Source organism: Aethalodelphis obliquidens, unplaced genomic scaffold (assembly GCF_003676395.1).
Source record: "Aethalodelphis obliquidens isolate GAN/ISIS:26980383/991018 unplaced genomic scaffold, ASM367639v1 scaffold42, whole genome shotgun sequence".
NCBI lineage: Eukaryota > Metazoa > Chordata > Mammalia > Artiodactyla > Delphinidae > Aethalodelphis > Aethalodelphis obliquidens.
Window position 1 is genome coordinate 15,861,635 of NW_020837986.1, and position 15,800 is coordinate 15,877,434.

The 15,800-nt window shown below is 56.5% G+C and overlaps 1 protein-coding gene across 5 annotated transcripts in view; it reads left to right on the forward strand.

The window, feature by feature from the left end:
* Positions 1-838: 838 nt before the first annotated feature.
* EBF4 (EBF transcription factor 4) overlaps positions 839-15,800 on the forward strand; it is a 57,592-nt gene continuing 42,630 nt past the window's right edge. For 4 of the 5 annotated variants that reach the window (XR_003427205.1, XR_003427204.1, XM_027078734.1 and 1 more), the window contains exons 1-5: positions 3,061-3,452; positions 3,967-4,088; positions 14,023-14,179; positions 14,420-14,483; positions 14,656-14,711. Coding sequence is in view for 2 of the 5 variants with exons in the window: in XM_027078734.1 (XP_026934535.1) it covers positions 3,135-3,452; positions 3,967-4,088; positions 14,023-14,179; positions 14,420-14,483; positions 14,656-14,711 (717 nt within the window). In the remaining 3 variants the exon portion in view is untranslated. Of the gene's footprint in view, positions 1,540-3,060; positions 3,453-3,966; positions 4,089-14,022; positions 14,180-14,419; positions 14,484-14,655; positions 14,712-15,800 lie in introns of those variants that run through there. The other variant, XR_003427206.1, reaches the window with a different exon arrangement.

A 15,800-nucleotide genomic window follows, 5' to 3' on the forward strand; every position in this document is an offset into this window, starting at 1 on the left:
ACCTTAGGAAGAGGCTTCTAGAACCATGAAGACTTGCAATGCCAAAGCCATTCAATCATCGTGAAAAGAATGTGGACCCCGTTGCCTCCCAGAGAAGAAAGGTGTTGTAAAAGTGAGGGCACTACAGCTGGAGGGCACAGCCAGAGTAGAGGCACGGAGTTGAGAGTGTGGGACCTGTGTCTGCATTTGGAAAACAGTAGATCTTCTGTGTCAGGCAAGCAAGGGACTCACACAGCAAGGGAATGGAGGGAAAGCTGGCAAGAACGTTTGGATCAGGCATCAGAGGGCCTAGAATGTCCCTAAACTAAGTCCCTAAATGTCTACTTGGGGAGCCAAGAGAGACACTTGGAAGTTTCTAAGCAGGTGATGGCTTGCTTTTTAAAACTGGCAGGAGGATGGAGGGTGGTTGCGGGTAGACAGGTGGGGGCAAGAAGATAGCTAAGGAGGCTGTCCTCAGACTGGGGCAGATTCCTCTTCCAAGCCAGGGTGGAGTCCAGTGGAGGGCAAGTAAATTCATTGTTAAAGATATTCACTGTGGGCCCTGGGGTAGAGAGAAGAACAAGGAGGGAGAATCCTTGAGACTTGACAAAGAGGTGGCTATTGGGCAGGCAAGGAAAGTATCAGAGATGAACTCCTGGGCCCCAAACCTGGTGGGCATCAGGAGGAGGTGTCATGGACAGACACAGGGGAGCCAGGAGGAAGAGCTGGTTTGTGGGGAATGGGCATGAACGTGGCTGGGCATGTGGAGATGAAGCAACCCCAGCCCCGGCTCAGGGGCAGAGCTACTTGGGAGAGGGCCGCTCCCTGGAAGCAGGTGCTCCCCTCCTCCCCAAGGGTCAAGGACAGCTCTGTCCTCACCAGTGGATGTTCAGGACTGACAGAAGCAGATGGAGGCCCACACTAGGACATCATTTCCCCAAAGATGTCACCTGGGACTGTGGAAAAGCCTGAGTTCTCTAAGAGAAGAAAAGGAGAAGGGAGCAGGACACAGCAAGCTGGGGCGCACCCAGGGGTAAGAGGAGAGACGGTGTGCTCTGGTCATCAGGATGGCCTTCCCAGGTGTGTGGAGGAGGCAGGTGCGCCGAGCCCAGTGCTGCACGGGGGTCAGAGGGCCTGAGGCCGAGAGAGAGGAACAAACAGCGGCAGAACTGGAAGGGAGCCAGACCAACAGGGCTTCAAGAGTGGCTTGCTGGGGGCTGGCAAGGCAGCCTTGGCGGAGTGCACCTGTGAACTTTCTCAGAAACAGGAGTGGCACAAGTAGGAGGAGGAGGAGGCGGGGACAAAGGGAGGGTTCTTTTAAGAATGGGGAGGTCTGAGCAGAGGAAAGGAGTGTCAACACACGAACAGATTGCATGGGACAACATCAGGAGGTGCAGAAGAAGGGACTGAGCAAAGAGGTCCCTGAGCCCACATGCTTCTCTGGGTGCAGGGGGAAAAAAGAATGGGTGAGAAGACTGAGAAAGGAGGAAAAACATGGACGGCTGAGAAGGCCAGCAGGATTCTGCCAAGATTCCCTGTAATCTCTCCAGTAAATAAGAGGTAGGCTGTCTGTTGGAAATTTTAGAGAGCCAGAGGTAGGTTTGAAGGTTGGAGAGAGGGGTGGAGCAAGTATGTAACAGCCTTGGGGGGTTTCTCTGGAGCATTGCTTCTCAAATGTAATGTGCATGCAAATCACATGGAATCATGGTACAAGGTCGGCTCTGATTTAGCAGGTCTGGGCAGGGCCTAAGATTCTGCATTTCTGACAAGCTCCCACTTAATGCTGAAGCTGCTGGTCCAGGGACCACACTGGGAGGAGCAAGGATTTAGAGTCAGATAAGGAGATGGAGAAAAAGACTGGTATAAGAATTCACCTTAAGGAGAGACTACCTTTGATAATCCCTGGGGTAAAAACTGAGACCTTGAGAAGTCTGGGTGGGAGTGACAGCCCCCGCAGGTGATGGGGAGGGGGGCATAGGTCAGAAAAGGAGGTGGGGGTGCCTCTGGGGTAGTAGGAGGCCCAGTAGTGGCCCTGGGACCTTCATTTGGGTCCATGTGGGGTGGACCACTAACTGCACACTTGGAGGCCCCCCAAAAGAGGATGGGAGTCAGAGGATGGGATGGGGGCAGGAAAGTGATATTCCAGGGGTGTCTGAAAATGAAGCAGCAGGCTGGGTAGGCCACCCCCATGCTGTTCTGCAGGAAAGTGCTGGACTCATTCTGGGCTTGTTCAAAGCCTGGTCAGGACACACCAAGCCAGAATATGGGGAGAGGGTCAGAAACGGCTCAGCCCTCGGGTCAAGGGCGAGATGATTTCTGGCCCAGGAACTAAGAGGAATGAAATCTGAGAGGGAAGATTCTCTGGCTGGGGAACAAGAGGAAGTGAGTCCTAACTCAGTATCCAACTTGCATCAAAAACCAAGAGGTGTCTGAAAGGCACAGGTTGGAAACGAAAATGCTTTAGTGTTTAGACAAGCCACGGACTGGACTAGGGATGGGGGATGCAGGGACGGCGCTCGGCGCGTCTGGGGCCCAGCCTAAGGGAGAAAGGTTTGAGTCCCAGGCTGAGGTTAAACCGAGGTCAGGGGAAGGCGGACAGGACCAATGGGGCGAGCAAAGAACATCAAGAGTAAAAGCCTGAAGGCGTCAAAATGAGCGGCAAGTGCAGGAACCGGGCGTCGGCGTGGAGAGTACGGCGGGTACTTGGGAGACGAAGATGAGTGGAGAAGAAGCCGGGACTTCGTCCAGTGGCGACCCGGAGGCGGTGGAGGTTTCTGAGTGCGGCCCTGCTCGCTCCTCCGGCTTCGCCCGGGCTCCCCCGCCTCGCAGCCCGGTCAGCTCTTTGCCCGGGCCTCCCGGGCCCACGCTGGTCCCTCCCGTTCCTTCCCGCGGCCTCGGGCAGGCCGCAGCCCCCAGCCCCGGCGACCGACTCGCCAGGGTCCGCCCCGCCGCGGCGGCCCGGGCCCGGCCGCTCCTCCCCCGATGATGTCACGTCCCTGGCCGCCCCTCGGCCGGTCGCGCCGCCCCGCCCCCGCCTCCCCCGGCCCCCAGTCCCCTGGGCCCGCCAGCTCCCGCCATCCCTCCTCCCGCCCGCTCTCCCTGCCTTCGGCTCCCGCTCCCCCGGGAGCGGCGGCGGTGGCGGCGGCGGCGGCGGGATGGCCCGGGCCCGCGGCCAGGCTCCGGGGAGCGGCGGGCGGCGGCGGCCGCGGCGGGGCGGCGCGGGAACCGGGCCCAGGGGAGAGTCGGCCGGGCTGCTGCTACTGCTGCTCCAGGTGCTGCCGCCCGGGGCTGCGGCAGGGCCGGGGCGCCGGAGCACGCGGGGCGCCGGCGGCGGAGGCGTCTGCTGGCCCGGCGCTGCCCCTGCCTTTCCTCGGGACGCACGGCTGCTGCTGCTCCTGCCGCCGCTACCGCCGCAGTCGCCGCCGCCGCCGCCGCCGCCGAGCTCCGCGCCCGCAGCCTCCTCCTCCTGGATGGTAATCAGCGTCCCGCGCCGGCGCCGCGGGCGGGTGGGCGGGAGGTGGGGGCGGCGAGGGGGAAAGGGCGGGCAGCCCCGCGCCCCCGCCTCGCCTGAGGCAGTTCAAGGGGTGCTCGGGCCCCCCCCTCCGACGACCGCGGCCCTGGGCAGCCGCCAGAGCGCGCCTCTAGGGCGCCTCTGCGCGGACCGGGTGCCGTCTCCGCTCCCCTCCCTCACCGCCCCGCGCTCAGTCAGCCCGCCGGCGCTCAGGCCGCGGGGAAATCCCTCCATCTCCCCGCCCCGCGCCCCGGGAGGGGAGGGGACAGCGCCGGCGCTCGCGGACCCGCTTTCTCCGAGGGAGCGCCCAGGAGGCTGGCGCGCACTGAGCGGCCGGGACTGGCGCTGCGCTGCGCTCCTGCAGGCGCCGGGTGCCGTCGGGCGGGCGGAGCTGAGACGCCCCGCAGCCTCGGCGGGACCGGATCCCCGGCTGTGGGAGCGCCCACCGATTGCGCGCCCTTATGTTTCCTGCGCAGGACGCTCTGCCCCGCGGCGGGCTGAACCTGAAGGAGGAGCCGCTGCTGCCCGCCGGCCTGGGCTCGGTGCGCTCCTGGATGCAGGGCGCGGGCATCCTGGACGCCAGCACCGCGGCGCAGAGGTAAGCGCTCGGACGCGACAGGGCGCGCTCGGGTTGGACGGCTCCGCGCCGCCTTCTCTCAGCTTGCTGAGCTGCTGGGGCGAGGGGTTGGAGGGAGCCCCAACTCTGCACTGTCCCGGCAAGCTCTTGTGCCCACCTCTCCCTGAGCGCCTCTGCTTCTTCCTGAGAATGTGGGGCGGGCCGGGGCGGGGCTTCTGCCTCCACTCCTGGATGTCCCGGCTCTGATTTCTGACTACCGCTCGCTGGCCCAGCAGTCCATGGCTCTAGAGGAGGAGGTCTCCCGGCTGCCCGCAGTCCCACAGCCACCAGCTGTTAAGGAACTGCTCACCCCTCCTTCTCAGGCAGTTAAGTGCCCCTCCTTGTCGAGTTCCATAGATCTCGGCCAGGAAAGGCACGAATCCCAGCCCCCTTTCTGCTTTCTCACATCCCTCAGAGTTGGAGGATGGGGACGTGTGGAGCTGGAGAAGCGGCTGGTGGGGAAGAGATGAGGTGGGCAGTCGGCTTGGTGGAATGATTGGGGCTGAGGATGGGTCAGGGCCGCTCAGGTCCCTCCAGGTGTTTTTCTGGTGGGTCCTACCCAAGGCAGGGGATCCCTGGGAACCCAGCACCCACACCCATCTCCTCTGACTCCTTTTCAGGAGTCTGGGCAGGGAGCCTGGGTGGGGGATGGACTCCTGGATTTGGAAAGGAAGCATAATGGTTCGTTGACCAGCCCCCCACAGCACCTGGGCTTTTTGTATCCCCAGTTGTGAGCAAGGGGAGGGGAGGTTAGACATCCTACCTGGAGTTCTCAGTGCCTGGGACTAGGGAGGTGCTGCCTCTGCAGACATATGGGACACTTGGGAGCTGGGCTTCCCAGAGGTCTGAGCAGCTGATTGTCCAGCAGCTGGAAGGGATTCTGCTGGGGGGTTTCCAGGGCAGACCAGACCTGGATGCCAGCCACACATTCACATCCCCAATCCTGTTCAGGGGATACCACCCCACCACCAACCCCAACCTCACCCCTTAACAGACACACACCTTGTTTCATGTTCAAACTGAATGGTGTTCCTGCATTCCTGTGCTTTCATGACTGTCCAGAGGGAGCACCAGGGCCTCTCTCTGGAGCTCACCTTTTTAGGAAGAGAAAGGGTCTTGCCTATGAATTAATATCCATATTTTTACTCATGATATAACTTTTCTAGAAAAAAAATGAAAACAAAACCCCATCTCTCTAAATAGCTACTGTCAATAATTTAGTGTATTTCCTTCCCATCTTCCCATTAACATACTTTTTTCCTGTGTTATACATATAATTCTGTATCCTGTTTGTTTTTCTTTTGGTTCTGGTTTTTCACTTAATTTGAGTTGGTCAATTTCTTTGTCTTTTTCTCCACCACCGCCTTTGTGATGAGAGCTCCTTGTAAGAGAGGACGAAGTTTTCCAGTGGGGCCTCATGGTTTAAGGTTCCTACTTCTCTCTGACACTCCCCTCTGTCCCTGTCAGCAGGTTTGATGAGCAGGAAGCCGATGGGAAGGAGGCAGTGCCCTTGTAGCCTGTGTGGGTGCAGGAAGTGTGGCGATGAGGCTCTTCCCATGAGATTGTTGTCTGCACCTGAGGAAGAGGTCTTGAGTGGGGTTGAGGTGTCCAGTCTGAGTCCCCAGGGCCACATCACCAGGACTCAGAAGGCCTCCCCAGTTTGAAGAGAGGAATTTCTTCAGGCCTGGGCTGCTCATCTCCAAGTCCAGAGGCTTCTCTGTCTCAGGACACAGATTGGGAGCCCCCACACATTTGGTTGCCTCTGGGCACCTCCTGCCGATGGGAGCAGGTGGGAGGTACTTCTTTCTCATTCTTCCTGAGATGTCATCGTCTCATCCGTTGGTTCTTGATCCTCCATCAGTCCTCTATTTGGGTCTTTTCATCCTAAAACAACAATGACAGGAATTCCTTTCCCTGCCCCGCCCCCCTCTTCCACCTCCGAAGGCTCCTCTCCCTCTGTCTCGGAGGAACTTGCCCTGGAACACTCCCTGCTAGGTTGCTTGGGGTCTGACAGCTGTCTTTGATGCCCTCTTTGCCTTCACCCCACAGCCGCCAGCTTGTCAAGGCTTCTGGACGGTGCCTCTGGGTCCTATTCCTAATCACAGTGCCCACGGCCAGCTCGTAACCATGACACACACTCTTGCCCTCCACGACTTTCCTCCCTGGCTTGAAGGTTAACCCCAGTGTATCACCTCAGCCTGCTAGCCCACTGTCCCAGCCTCCCACCTCGCCCCCGCCCCCGCAAACCGTCTGCCATGCACCAGGGGCCAAAGAAACATTTCCAAAGAACTCTTCTCTGATGGTGTCCCTCCCCAATTAAAAACTTCAGTGACCCACACACACACACTTCCTCCCAGATACTCAGCATTCGAGGCCCATCACAGTCTGATCCCAAGCTTCCTCTCAGCCTCTGTATGACTCTTGGCATCCAACAATGTCTCTTGAAACAGTTCCCCTGCTCCCAGCACCCACACACCCACTGAATAAAATCTTACAACCTCTGGAACCCTCCCCCCAGCACCTTCTCTCTCTGTGCCCTCCCATCCGGCCCAGGGGAGCAGTTCTTAGTGCTGTCTAAGGATGCTTCTCACAGGCCAGAGTCAGCTGTGCCCTGCCTGTCCTGGGCTTCCTTGCCCTGCCAGCCTACACCTTCCTTTAGGGCATGGATGGTGGCTCATTCATCCTCGTGTCCACAGCACCAGGCTCGAGCAGTCAATAGGGGGTAATGAGTATCTGCTGCAGGAAGCAGGCGTGCGTGTTAGAAGGTTACTAAGTTCGTTTTTGTTGGGCTCCGCTGTCCACGTTGGTGATCTACCTGACCCCAGGAACCAGGTACTGGAGCAGCTGCTGCTGCCCATCTTTACAGCGCCAGGGTTTTTCAGAAGGTGGAGAAGGAGGAGAAAGCCCAGAGCCTGCTAAGATCAGTGAGGGAGGGCCTGCCAACAGGAAGGAAAGTTCTGAGCGCAAGAGGGGTAGGGAGAAAAGAGAGGCTGCATACCATACACTGGAGGTAAGAGGAAAGGCTGGCAGGGTCTTCCTGGTGGGGAACTCTGCACAAGGATCCCTGGCCTACCCTGGGCCAACAGGACTTTATCTCTCAGCACAGAAGCAGTTCTACTCTCCTTCTGATGTGACTCCCAGCCTGGGGAGACTCCTGGAGCACCCAGGCTAGCCCTCCCCCTTGAGCTGGTCCCAGAACACTAGCTGGGCCATGAGAGGGAAGCCAGCTGGGGCCGCATTTCCTGTAAGCAGCAGCAGGCTAGCATCCCTGCTAGGAAATGCTTTTGTTTGCTTTAATAATTAATAGCTCTTCCTCAGCCTGGGACCTGGCAGGCAGGCCTGTGGGTGGGTGGCGAGGGGGGTGGGCACAGAGAAGAGGGTGGACAGTCTTTGGGTAGAATTGAGAGCAAGAGGAAACATGGGAAAGCTGGCTAGTGAGATCCTCCCCTCCCCCCTCATCCAGGGACCTGATGGCTGAGATAATTTCCTGGGACAAGTGAGCAGAGCCCCTGCTGGGGCAGTGGGACAGGGGATATGAAGCAGCCCCAAAGCCTCATCTCTGGCAGGCCCTTCTAGACTCAGGTTCTGGGCAGCTGCCTCTAGGCACCAGGTCCTCCTGCCTGCACTGTCGCATTGTTGGGGTGGGTTCACCCCAGTGAGCCTCTGCTTTTATCTTCCCAGGCTCTGGGCTAGGCCAATAGATCTTGGCTGGAGTCAGGAATGCCAGGCCCAGCTTGATGATTCTCAGCAGTCCCAGGGACCCAAAGGATGCCTGCAGGGAGAGCTATGGCCAGTAGGAGGCTTGGAGGAAGAGAGGATGCAGAGGAGAGGAAGGTGGGACTTACGCAACCATGCTAGTATGGGGAAAAGAAGATCTAGATTTAGCAGAGACAGTAGGGAAATCTGAGACAAAGGATGAGATGCAGGAAATACACACTTTTACTCCTTCCACCTCCAGGGTGGAGGGGGGATCAAAAAGGAGCCTCCCCCAACTGCTGATAACAACAGGGCTTCTCCCCATTTCCCCAGCATCCCAGATTCCAAGATGGATCAGGCCCAAGCCAAGGCACTGCTCGGAACCTTGGGCTGCCAAGGCAGGCAAGAGTTAGCATTTAGTAGAGGGCAGAGGGGTGCAGGGGAGACAAAGGCCTGAAGGTGCCTCTGGGGGAAGGCCAAAGCTCCAGTCTCGGCCATTGTCCTCTGTGAGATTTGAGATGCTTGTTTTAAATTGCTAGCACTTATAATAAGTACCTAATCAAGGATGTTAAGACTTATGAATGGCCTTCTGACCCGAGAGCCGAGACTGACTGTGAGGGAGGCGTCGTCTGTCCTAGACAGCTGTGGCGAGGTCCAGCTGCTGCAAGAAAGTTCCTGGGGCAACCTGCTCAGCCTCGAAAAGGAGCATCTCCAGGGACTCCTGGGTGGCCAAGCAATAGCAGCCAGACAACTCTGCAGCCCCCAGATGCCCCCAGATGCATCCCCCTGTACTCTGAAGCACAGGTTACCTGAATGACTCAGGCTGTGAAGGTCAGGTTGCCCTTGGTGTCACCTTCAACCTGGATTCCCAGCACAGTACTCAGGAAGCCCACACACACCCATGCTCGGATGTCCTCCAACCAAAAAAATAGCTGTGCACACCGAAGCTTTTCTGTCCCAGTCTCCTTTAATTTGGGGGCTATTTCAAAAGATGGGAAGGGGGTGAGTGGGCCCTGGTGGAAATATGAAGATGAGCACTTTCTCCTCCCACATCCGTGCTCTTTACAGGAGCACATGCCCCACCACCTCAGCACACTCCGGAGTTGATAGGAAAATGTTTTGAACATTTTGTTGAAAACAGTCTTTTTAAGAAAGCAAGGAGATGTGTAAATCATTTGGGAGTCTTACAAAAGTGGTTAATGTGGCTGTTTTCATCACTCAGCTGCATTTACCTGGAAAAGGCGTGTATGTGGCACGCTTTGTGCACTAATCACGCTAAGTGAATGAGACGTTTCTGAATTATAGGCTCCAGCAATACACGCACCAAGTGAGGCAGTTCTCGTGCATATTGCCAGGCTGCACGCAAGCCCTTGGGCTGTAGCTTTGCTGGCTTCCATCACACCGCAGGCCTCTGGATGGCTGGGAGTTGCTACCCCACCCATGTCCCTGGGGACCCTTGGGAAAGGGTCCGCTTCCTCTGCCAGCAACTGCCTCCTAAGACTCTTAGACGGCCAGAGCCTGCTCCACCCACCTGCACAACAGGCCAGAAGCACCTGAGAGATGACGCCCCAGAAGCCCTCAGCCAGTGACTGACTGGAGTTGGACGATGAAGACCCCAGCTCCCTTGCTCAGCCCTCTGACTAGCTGAAGCACATGTTCTAGACTTGTTTCCAGAGCTCCCTGGCGGCTGAGCTGCAGCTGCCCACAGTGGTTACTCTTGGATAATGCACCTGTTAGGGACTGCCTTTCCTTCTCTCTCTCACTCCCCATACCCGCCAAGGTTTCCTGGACACCTCCCACATAAAGTGTTCACATATGAATCCTTGTCTCAGGGTCTGCTTCTGGGGAAACCCAGATAAAACACTTGCCTCTCCAGACTTCTGGGGCTCTCCTCCTGCCTCTCTCCCTTCTTCTAGATAAAGGATTCCTATCAATAAACATCCTTGCAGTTTCTCTGCAAGGGCCACCCCACTTTGGAGACCACAGAATCAGAGACCTTGGCCTTCATCCACATCTCTGCCTCTAAGGTACTGTGGGAGCACATGTCTTCTCCCAGCGTGCCCCAGCAGGCCTCTCAGACCTCTCCACGGCCCGGGTCTATCTTCTGAGCTGTTTGAGCATATTTCTGTGTCTCTTTCTTTCTGTTCTTTAATCTTGGTTTGCTTTCTCATTACAAGAGCATCAGCTCTTCCCAAGGGGAGAAGAGCAGAAGTCTCCCCCTCCCGCTCCGCACCCTCTCCCTTTGCAGCTTGCAGCTCTGCTCAGGGATGCTGATTGGTCACCCACTGCACTGGCAGGTAGGCCATGGAGGTGCCTGGGGGAACCAGAAGTCCAGACAGACTTGCATCTGGCACTCTAGCTGCTGTTCTAATCCTCATGTCCTTCTCTGTGTTCATAGGAAATATGAGGATTTCTTTATTTTATTTATTTATTTATTTATTTATTTATTTGCGTATGCGGGCCTCTCGCTGTCGTGGCCTCTCTCGTTGCGGAGCACAGGCTCCGGACGTGCTGGCTCAGCGGCCATGGCTTATGGGCCTAGCCGCTCCGCGGCATGTGGGATCTTCCCGGACCGGGGCACGAACCCGTGTCCCCTGCATCGGCAGGTGGACTCTCAACCACTGTGCCACCAGGGAAGCCCTGAGAATTTCTTTAAACCAAAACCTTTTCCATTTCACCTTGGTCTTCTCACTTGTGTCACAGGGGTATGAACAGGGTAAACTGGAGACATTCGCAGACCAGGAGCAGTCCTGGGCATGCCCAGCAGGGGTCTTGCCTATTCTGCCATCCTCTCCTGGTCTGCTTGGGGTCATATTGTTCCGCTGTCATTCATGATAGTGATCCCTGTCCCAGAGCTATAAACTAGCCGCCTCTGTCCCATTGCTTTGCGTGGATGTGTGTGATTGTGCCTCAGACCCACTAAGCAAGGTGGAGAATGGAGGCTGATGCTGGGCTGCCTCGAGGGAAGTAGAATGGAGCCTGATCCCACTGTGGAGTAGGTCAGTGCAGCCCCTTGATGCCCTGCAGCTGGCAGCACTGGCTACTGGTCCACAGACCCCAGGCAGGGATACCTGCTCCCTTTCCCCTCCCCTGGTCCCCCCAACCACTCTCCCTAGGAATCCCCTCCTGCTGAGAGGGCAGGCCCTGTGAAGGGAGCTTGGCTTGGGGCTTAGGGCAGACTTCCCAGGTCTGGTCCTTAGGAGCCTGGTAGGAACCCCAGGCAGCCAGGACCCAGGACTGACTGGTATTTGCCAAGAGGGATGGATGGGAGAGGAAGCTCAGCATTATTGATTGACTCTTGGCCTGGGAAGTACAGGAGTGTCTGTGTAGATAGGGTATGTTGAGGGGTCCAGGGGATTGTGTGCTCGCTTAGCCTCCACCCCTCCTCTGTTAAGGCCTCTTTCTTTCTCTATAGCTCTTTCCTCACTGTCTGAGCGCCTTCCAGGCACCTTTCCTGGGCTAGATGACAGAGTAAAGGGCAGAGTGATCTGGGATGGCTCCACAGCCCATCTCCTTCTGACCTTATCTACCCCCAGGTGGTCCTGTCCCTGGGGAGCCTCACTGCCCCTAAGCTGGTCCTGGGGGCTGGAGGGAGGAGTCAGGGTTGCTGCCTCATTAGCATATTCATCAACAGTAATCAGGGACCTGCTGTGATCAAAGCTGTCTTCAGGCTTCCCTGCCTCTTGGCAAGTGGGAAGCGGGAGGGTCAAGGCCTGGACTTTGGACTGTAAGCCTGAGGCTGAGGAGAAGAGAGGGACACCGAGGAAGGAGGGAGGAGGATGATCCTGGAGCAAGGAACGTGTAGAAATAACCTTTGGTGGGCAAGAGAAGGTGTTGGTGGCCCCCTCCTCATCTTGATCAGGAACAAGCAAGACCCGTCACTTCTGCCTCCAAAATTAGCATTTTACATGGACGACTGAGGCTCCCAAGCAGGCTTTCAAGAGGAGGAGCGGTTTTCATTTTATTGTTTATTTACTGTAATCTGTATGAGTAAAAACACAACACGCTTCTGAAGCCCATGACATTTCAGATATTATGGCTTTGCAAGAAGCCAAGTAAGAGTAAGTTGATTTAAAATTATACGAAGAAAAATATTAAGTAGTGATGAGTATGGCAGATGCTGTCACAGTGGCATGTCCATGATGGGACTCTGGTCTAAATGGCTCTCAAGACAGTTCCACCATTCTCATCCTCACCTCTGCATCCCTGAAGCAGCCTCTCACTTTTCTACCACACTGTGCCCTCCTTGCTTACAGCATCTTCTAAGCCCTGCCTGACCAGAGCCTTCTGGTGGCCTTTAGTCATACTTCCCATACCACATCCCTGCACCAAAATGCTCTGTAGTCAAGTAAGCATGGCGTGTTAGTTACCTGTTGCCACATAAAAAAAAAATCACCCCCAAACTCAGCAACGTAAAACAACATTCATTATCTCACACAGTTTCTTACAGTTAGAAATCAGGGAGCAGTGTAGTTGGGTAGTTCTGGCTCAGGGTTTCTTATGAGGCTTCAGTGATCTGAAGGCTTTACTGGGGCTGGTAGGCTTCACACAGCTGATCAGTTCGTGCCGGCTGCTGGCAGGAGGGCTCAGTTCTTCTCCACGTGGACCTTCCATAGGGCTGCTTGAGTATCGTCACAACACAGCAGCCAGCTTCCCCCTGAGTGACTAATCCAAGAGAGTGAACAAGGCAGAAGCCGCGTGTCTTGTGTGACCTAACCCTAGAAATTGTATGCTGTCGCTTGTGCCATATTCTGTTGGCCACACAGACCAATCCTGATACAGTATGGGAGGAGACTATATAAGGACCTGACTACCAGGAGGCAGGGATCATGGGGAACCATCCTGGAGACTCGCTACCACATGGGGAGCACTGGCCTGAGCGGGTCAAGGAGGGTCCATTCCTGGAGGGTGTCCCAGGGCCCCCCACATACACTTGTGTATGCACTTCCCAGCAGTTGTGGGTATAGCACTCTTTCATAGAATGAGGATCTGGAGCCATGAGAGGGCTAAAGAACACACTTTGGAAGACCTTGGCCCAGAGAAGAAAGTCTAAACTCCATGGCCTGGTTTTTGTTTGCATGGATAGTCTGGCACTTCCAATAAAACCCTTTCTCTCCTCACTTCAGTCTTTGAAGTGGTCCAGTGATACTAACCCTCATACCTACAGCCATTTCTTATGCTGTTAGTTCTGCCCTTTTGCCTCCTGCCCCTGTTGAGCTCCTATTCATTCCTCAAAGACCAGGGGGAAGGCCACCATCACCGTGAAGTCTTCCCTTCATCACACACAGAAAGAATTAATCGTTTTTCCTTTGCTTTTACCGTTTTTTATATAGTGACATCTCTTAGGGGGCACCCACCACTCTGTCTTGTGTTGCAGCTCTCTGTATCTGTCTTCCCTCCCCTTCCAGGTGTTTCACTCTGGCCCCACGTGGTGCCATGTGGCCAGCGCTTGGTACATCATTGGGGTTCAGGAAATATTTGGTGAACAGGGCCTTGGTTCTTCTCCTCCTCCTGCTCTCACCCTGGCTTTGCTTCTGGGACTGGTTTCTGATGAGCCAGGAGAAAGCAAGGCCAGACCAGAAGATCCTTCTGCCCAAGGGAGCCAGTGGTGTCTTCCTCCAAGCATGGAGGCAGGTCCCCCTATACCTAGGGAGGACATTCCCACCTTCAGCCGTAGCCCAGGGTCCAGGCTGGCCAGACTAGTGGCCCTGAGCCAGTTCAGTGTCTCTTGAGTGTCTGATGGACTTCATCATCTCCCAGGCAATACCGTAGGCTCATGCACATAGCCAGGAGCTGGGGTACAGTGGGATATTCATTCCAAAACCTCCCAGCTTCCCCTTGAGGCCCTAAAGGGCAGTCACAGGAGCCTGAGGTCAGTAAGATGGGTTGCTTGTTCATTTGGTTTTAGAGATCAGCCTTCCAAAATGTGAGGCCCAGGGAAAAGTCTGGGAAGGAGTCTGCCCGGGATGCCTCTGTTGTCACCTGTGCTTGTGCTGCTTATTCCCATGGGAGCAGGCTGGGGTGACCTCAGGGCTGGGAGGCCTCTTCTAGAACTGAGATGGCCCTGGCAAGGGTGGAATGGGCCCATCCAATTTCTTGCCCAAACTCTTGACACATCAGAGCCAAGTCTTGGCCAGCCCACCTACCTGGTCAGAGGTGAGGGGGTCTTCCTCTCTGGAGGGCACTTCCAGTGGTTTCCCAGCAACTTTCCTCCCCACAGTGGCGTGGGCCTGGCACGAGCACATTTTGAGAAGCAGCCCCCCTCCAACCTCAGGAAATCCAACTTCTTCCACTTCGTGCTGGCCATGTATGACCGGCAGGGGCAGCCGGTGGAGGTGGAGCGTACAGCTTTCATCGACTTTGTGGAGAAGGACCGAGTGAGAGGCTCATGGGCTCGCTGGGAAGGAACAGGGTGGGGGGCTGGGGAGGGTTTCAGGGAACCCCCTCCCCCTGGAGCAGATGATGGATAGGTGGTGGAGAAGTGGAGAAGGGGGTGGTGAATGGATGGGAGGGAGGGGGGTAGGGAGGAAGTTTGGGTGGGAAGGGAGTCGGGGGGGAGGGCGGTGGCTGGAGGATCCCCGGGAGCACCATGCATCCTCCGTATCTTGTCCCTGCAGGAGCCCGGGGCTGAAAAGACAAACAACGGGGTCCATTATCGCCTCCGGCTGGTATATAACAACGGTGAGCGAGGCCCACTGCCCACTGGGTACCGCAGCACCATGTGACACTTGGTGCCCCACTGTCAGGGTGGAGGGGGCCTGGCTTCAGCGGGGAAAGGTGTGGAGTGTGTTCAGTCATCAGAAGCCACAGGGGCTCCCCAAATAGCAAGCCCTCTCTGCCTTTCCACCCTTAGGACTTCGGACAGAACAGGACCTCTATGTGCGTCTCATCGACTCCGTGTCCAAGCAGGTGAGCCAGCCCAGGGGATGCTCAGGCCTGTCCAGCCCCTTCTCTGACCCCCATCTCCCTGTGGTCTGAGCAAGCATCCTTGTCCCTGCCCCCACTTCCCCTATGCCCTTCATCCTCACCAGTCTAGCTGTCCACAGTTCTCACCACTGTCCACAGGAGGAGGATGTGTAGCTTTTGCCCTCTAGACAAGAAAAAGACAATATTTGTTCAACGACTTTGTCTTAGGTCCTGTAACCTAGAAGTTCAGCCTAGATGGGGATTCAGGTACATATGGTTTATAGGGGAGGAGGGAAGAAGCTCTTAGAAGGGGAGGGAGGAGAAGCAGGACAGGGCAGGGGATGCTCAGCAAGGATGTGGTCTCAGCTGGAGTCTAGCCTCAGCCTGATCCACGAGGAGCCCTGGAGAAGGAATGGCACCAGAGTTGTTCCCCCTTGAGGCAAGGAGGCCAGGATTCTGTCCCCTGTATTGGTCAGTTACTGGCTGGGACCACTCCCAAGGGGAGAGTGTAACCTTCCAGACATTTCCAGGGGAAGCAAGCTCCTGTCTGCTGAGAGCAGTTCTCAAGAGAAAGCCCTTAGCAGCTAATGCTACCCACAGCTGGGGGATGGGTGCAATGGTCCAGGAGAGGGGACTGAGTGGGGCCCCAGAGCTTCCACTGCAGGCCCTCAGTACCTTGCTGACTTGAAAAGACAAGAGAAGGAGGCTCAGGGACCAGCATGAGGAGCTCGGGGCAACTGAAACCTGAGTCAGCCCTGACGGACTGTGCAGCCACAGGGCCCCAAGCCTCAGGCTTTTCAGAGAGGTTGTGTGCGCTGGTAAAGGAGCAGGGCTGAGTCTCAGATGTGAAAATCAGTGGCCTGCAACTTGAGGTGGAGACTTGGGCTTTCCCACACAGACAGTCTTCCAGCAGCCCCCACCCAATCCCAGGGCAGAGGAAGAAGTGGTGTGTTTCTAGGAAGCCTGTGGTCGCCATGGTGTGGGAGGCGGACCAGGCAGTGGCAAAGTGGGATTGCATGGTCAACAAGTGTGGAAGGGGTTGGAGAACGTCCGGAGAGAGAGGGACCCACAAATAAGGGATGGCTGCGTGGC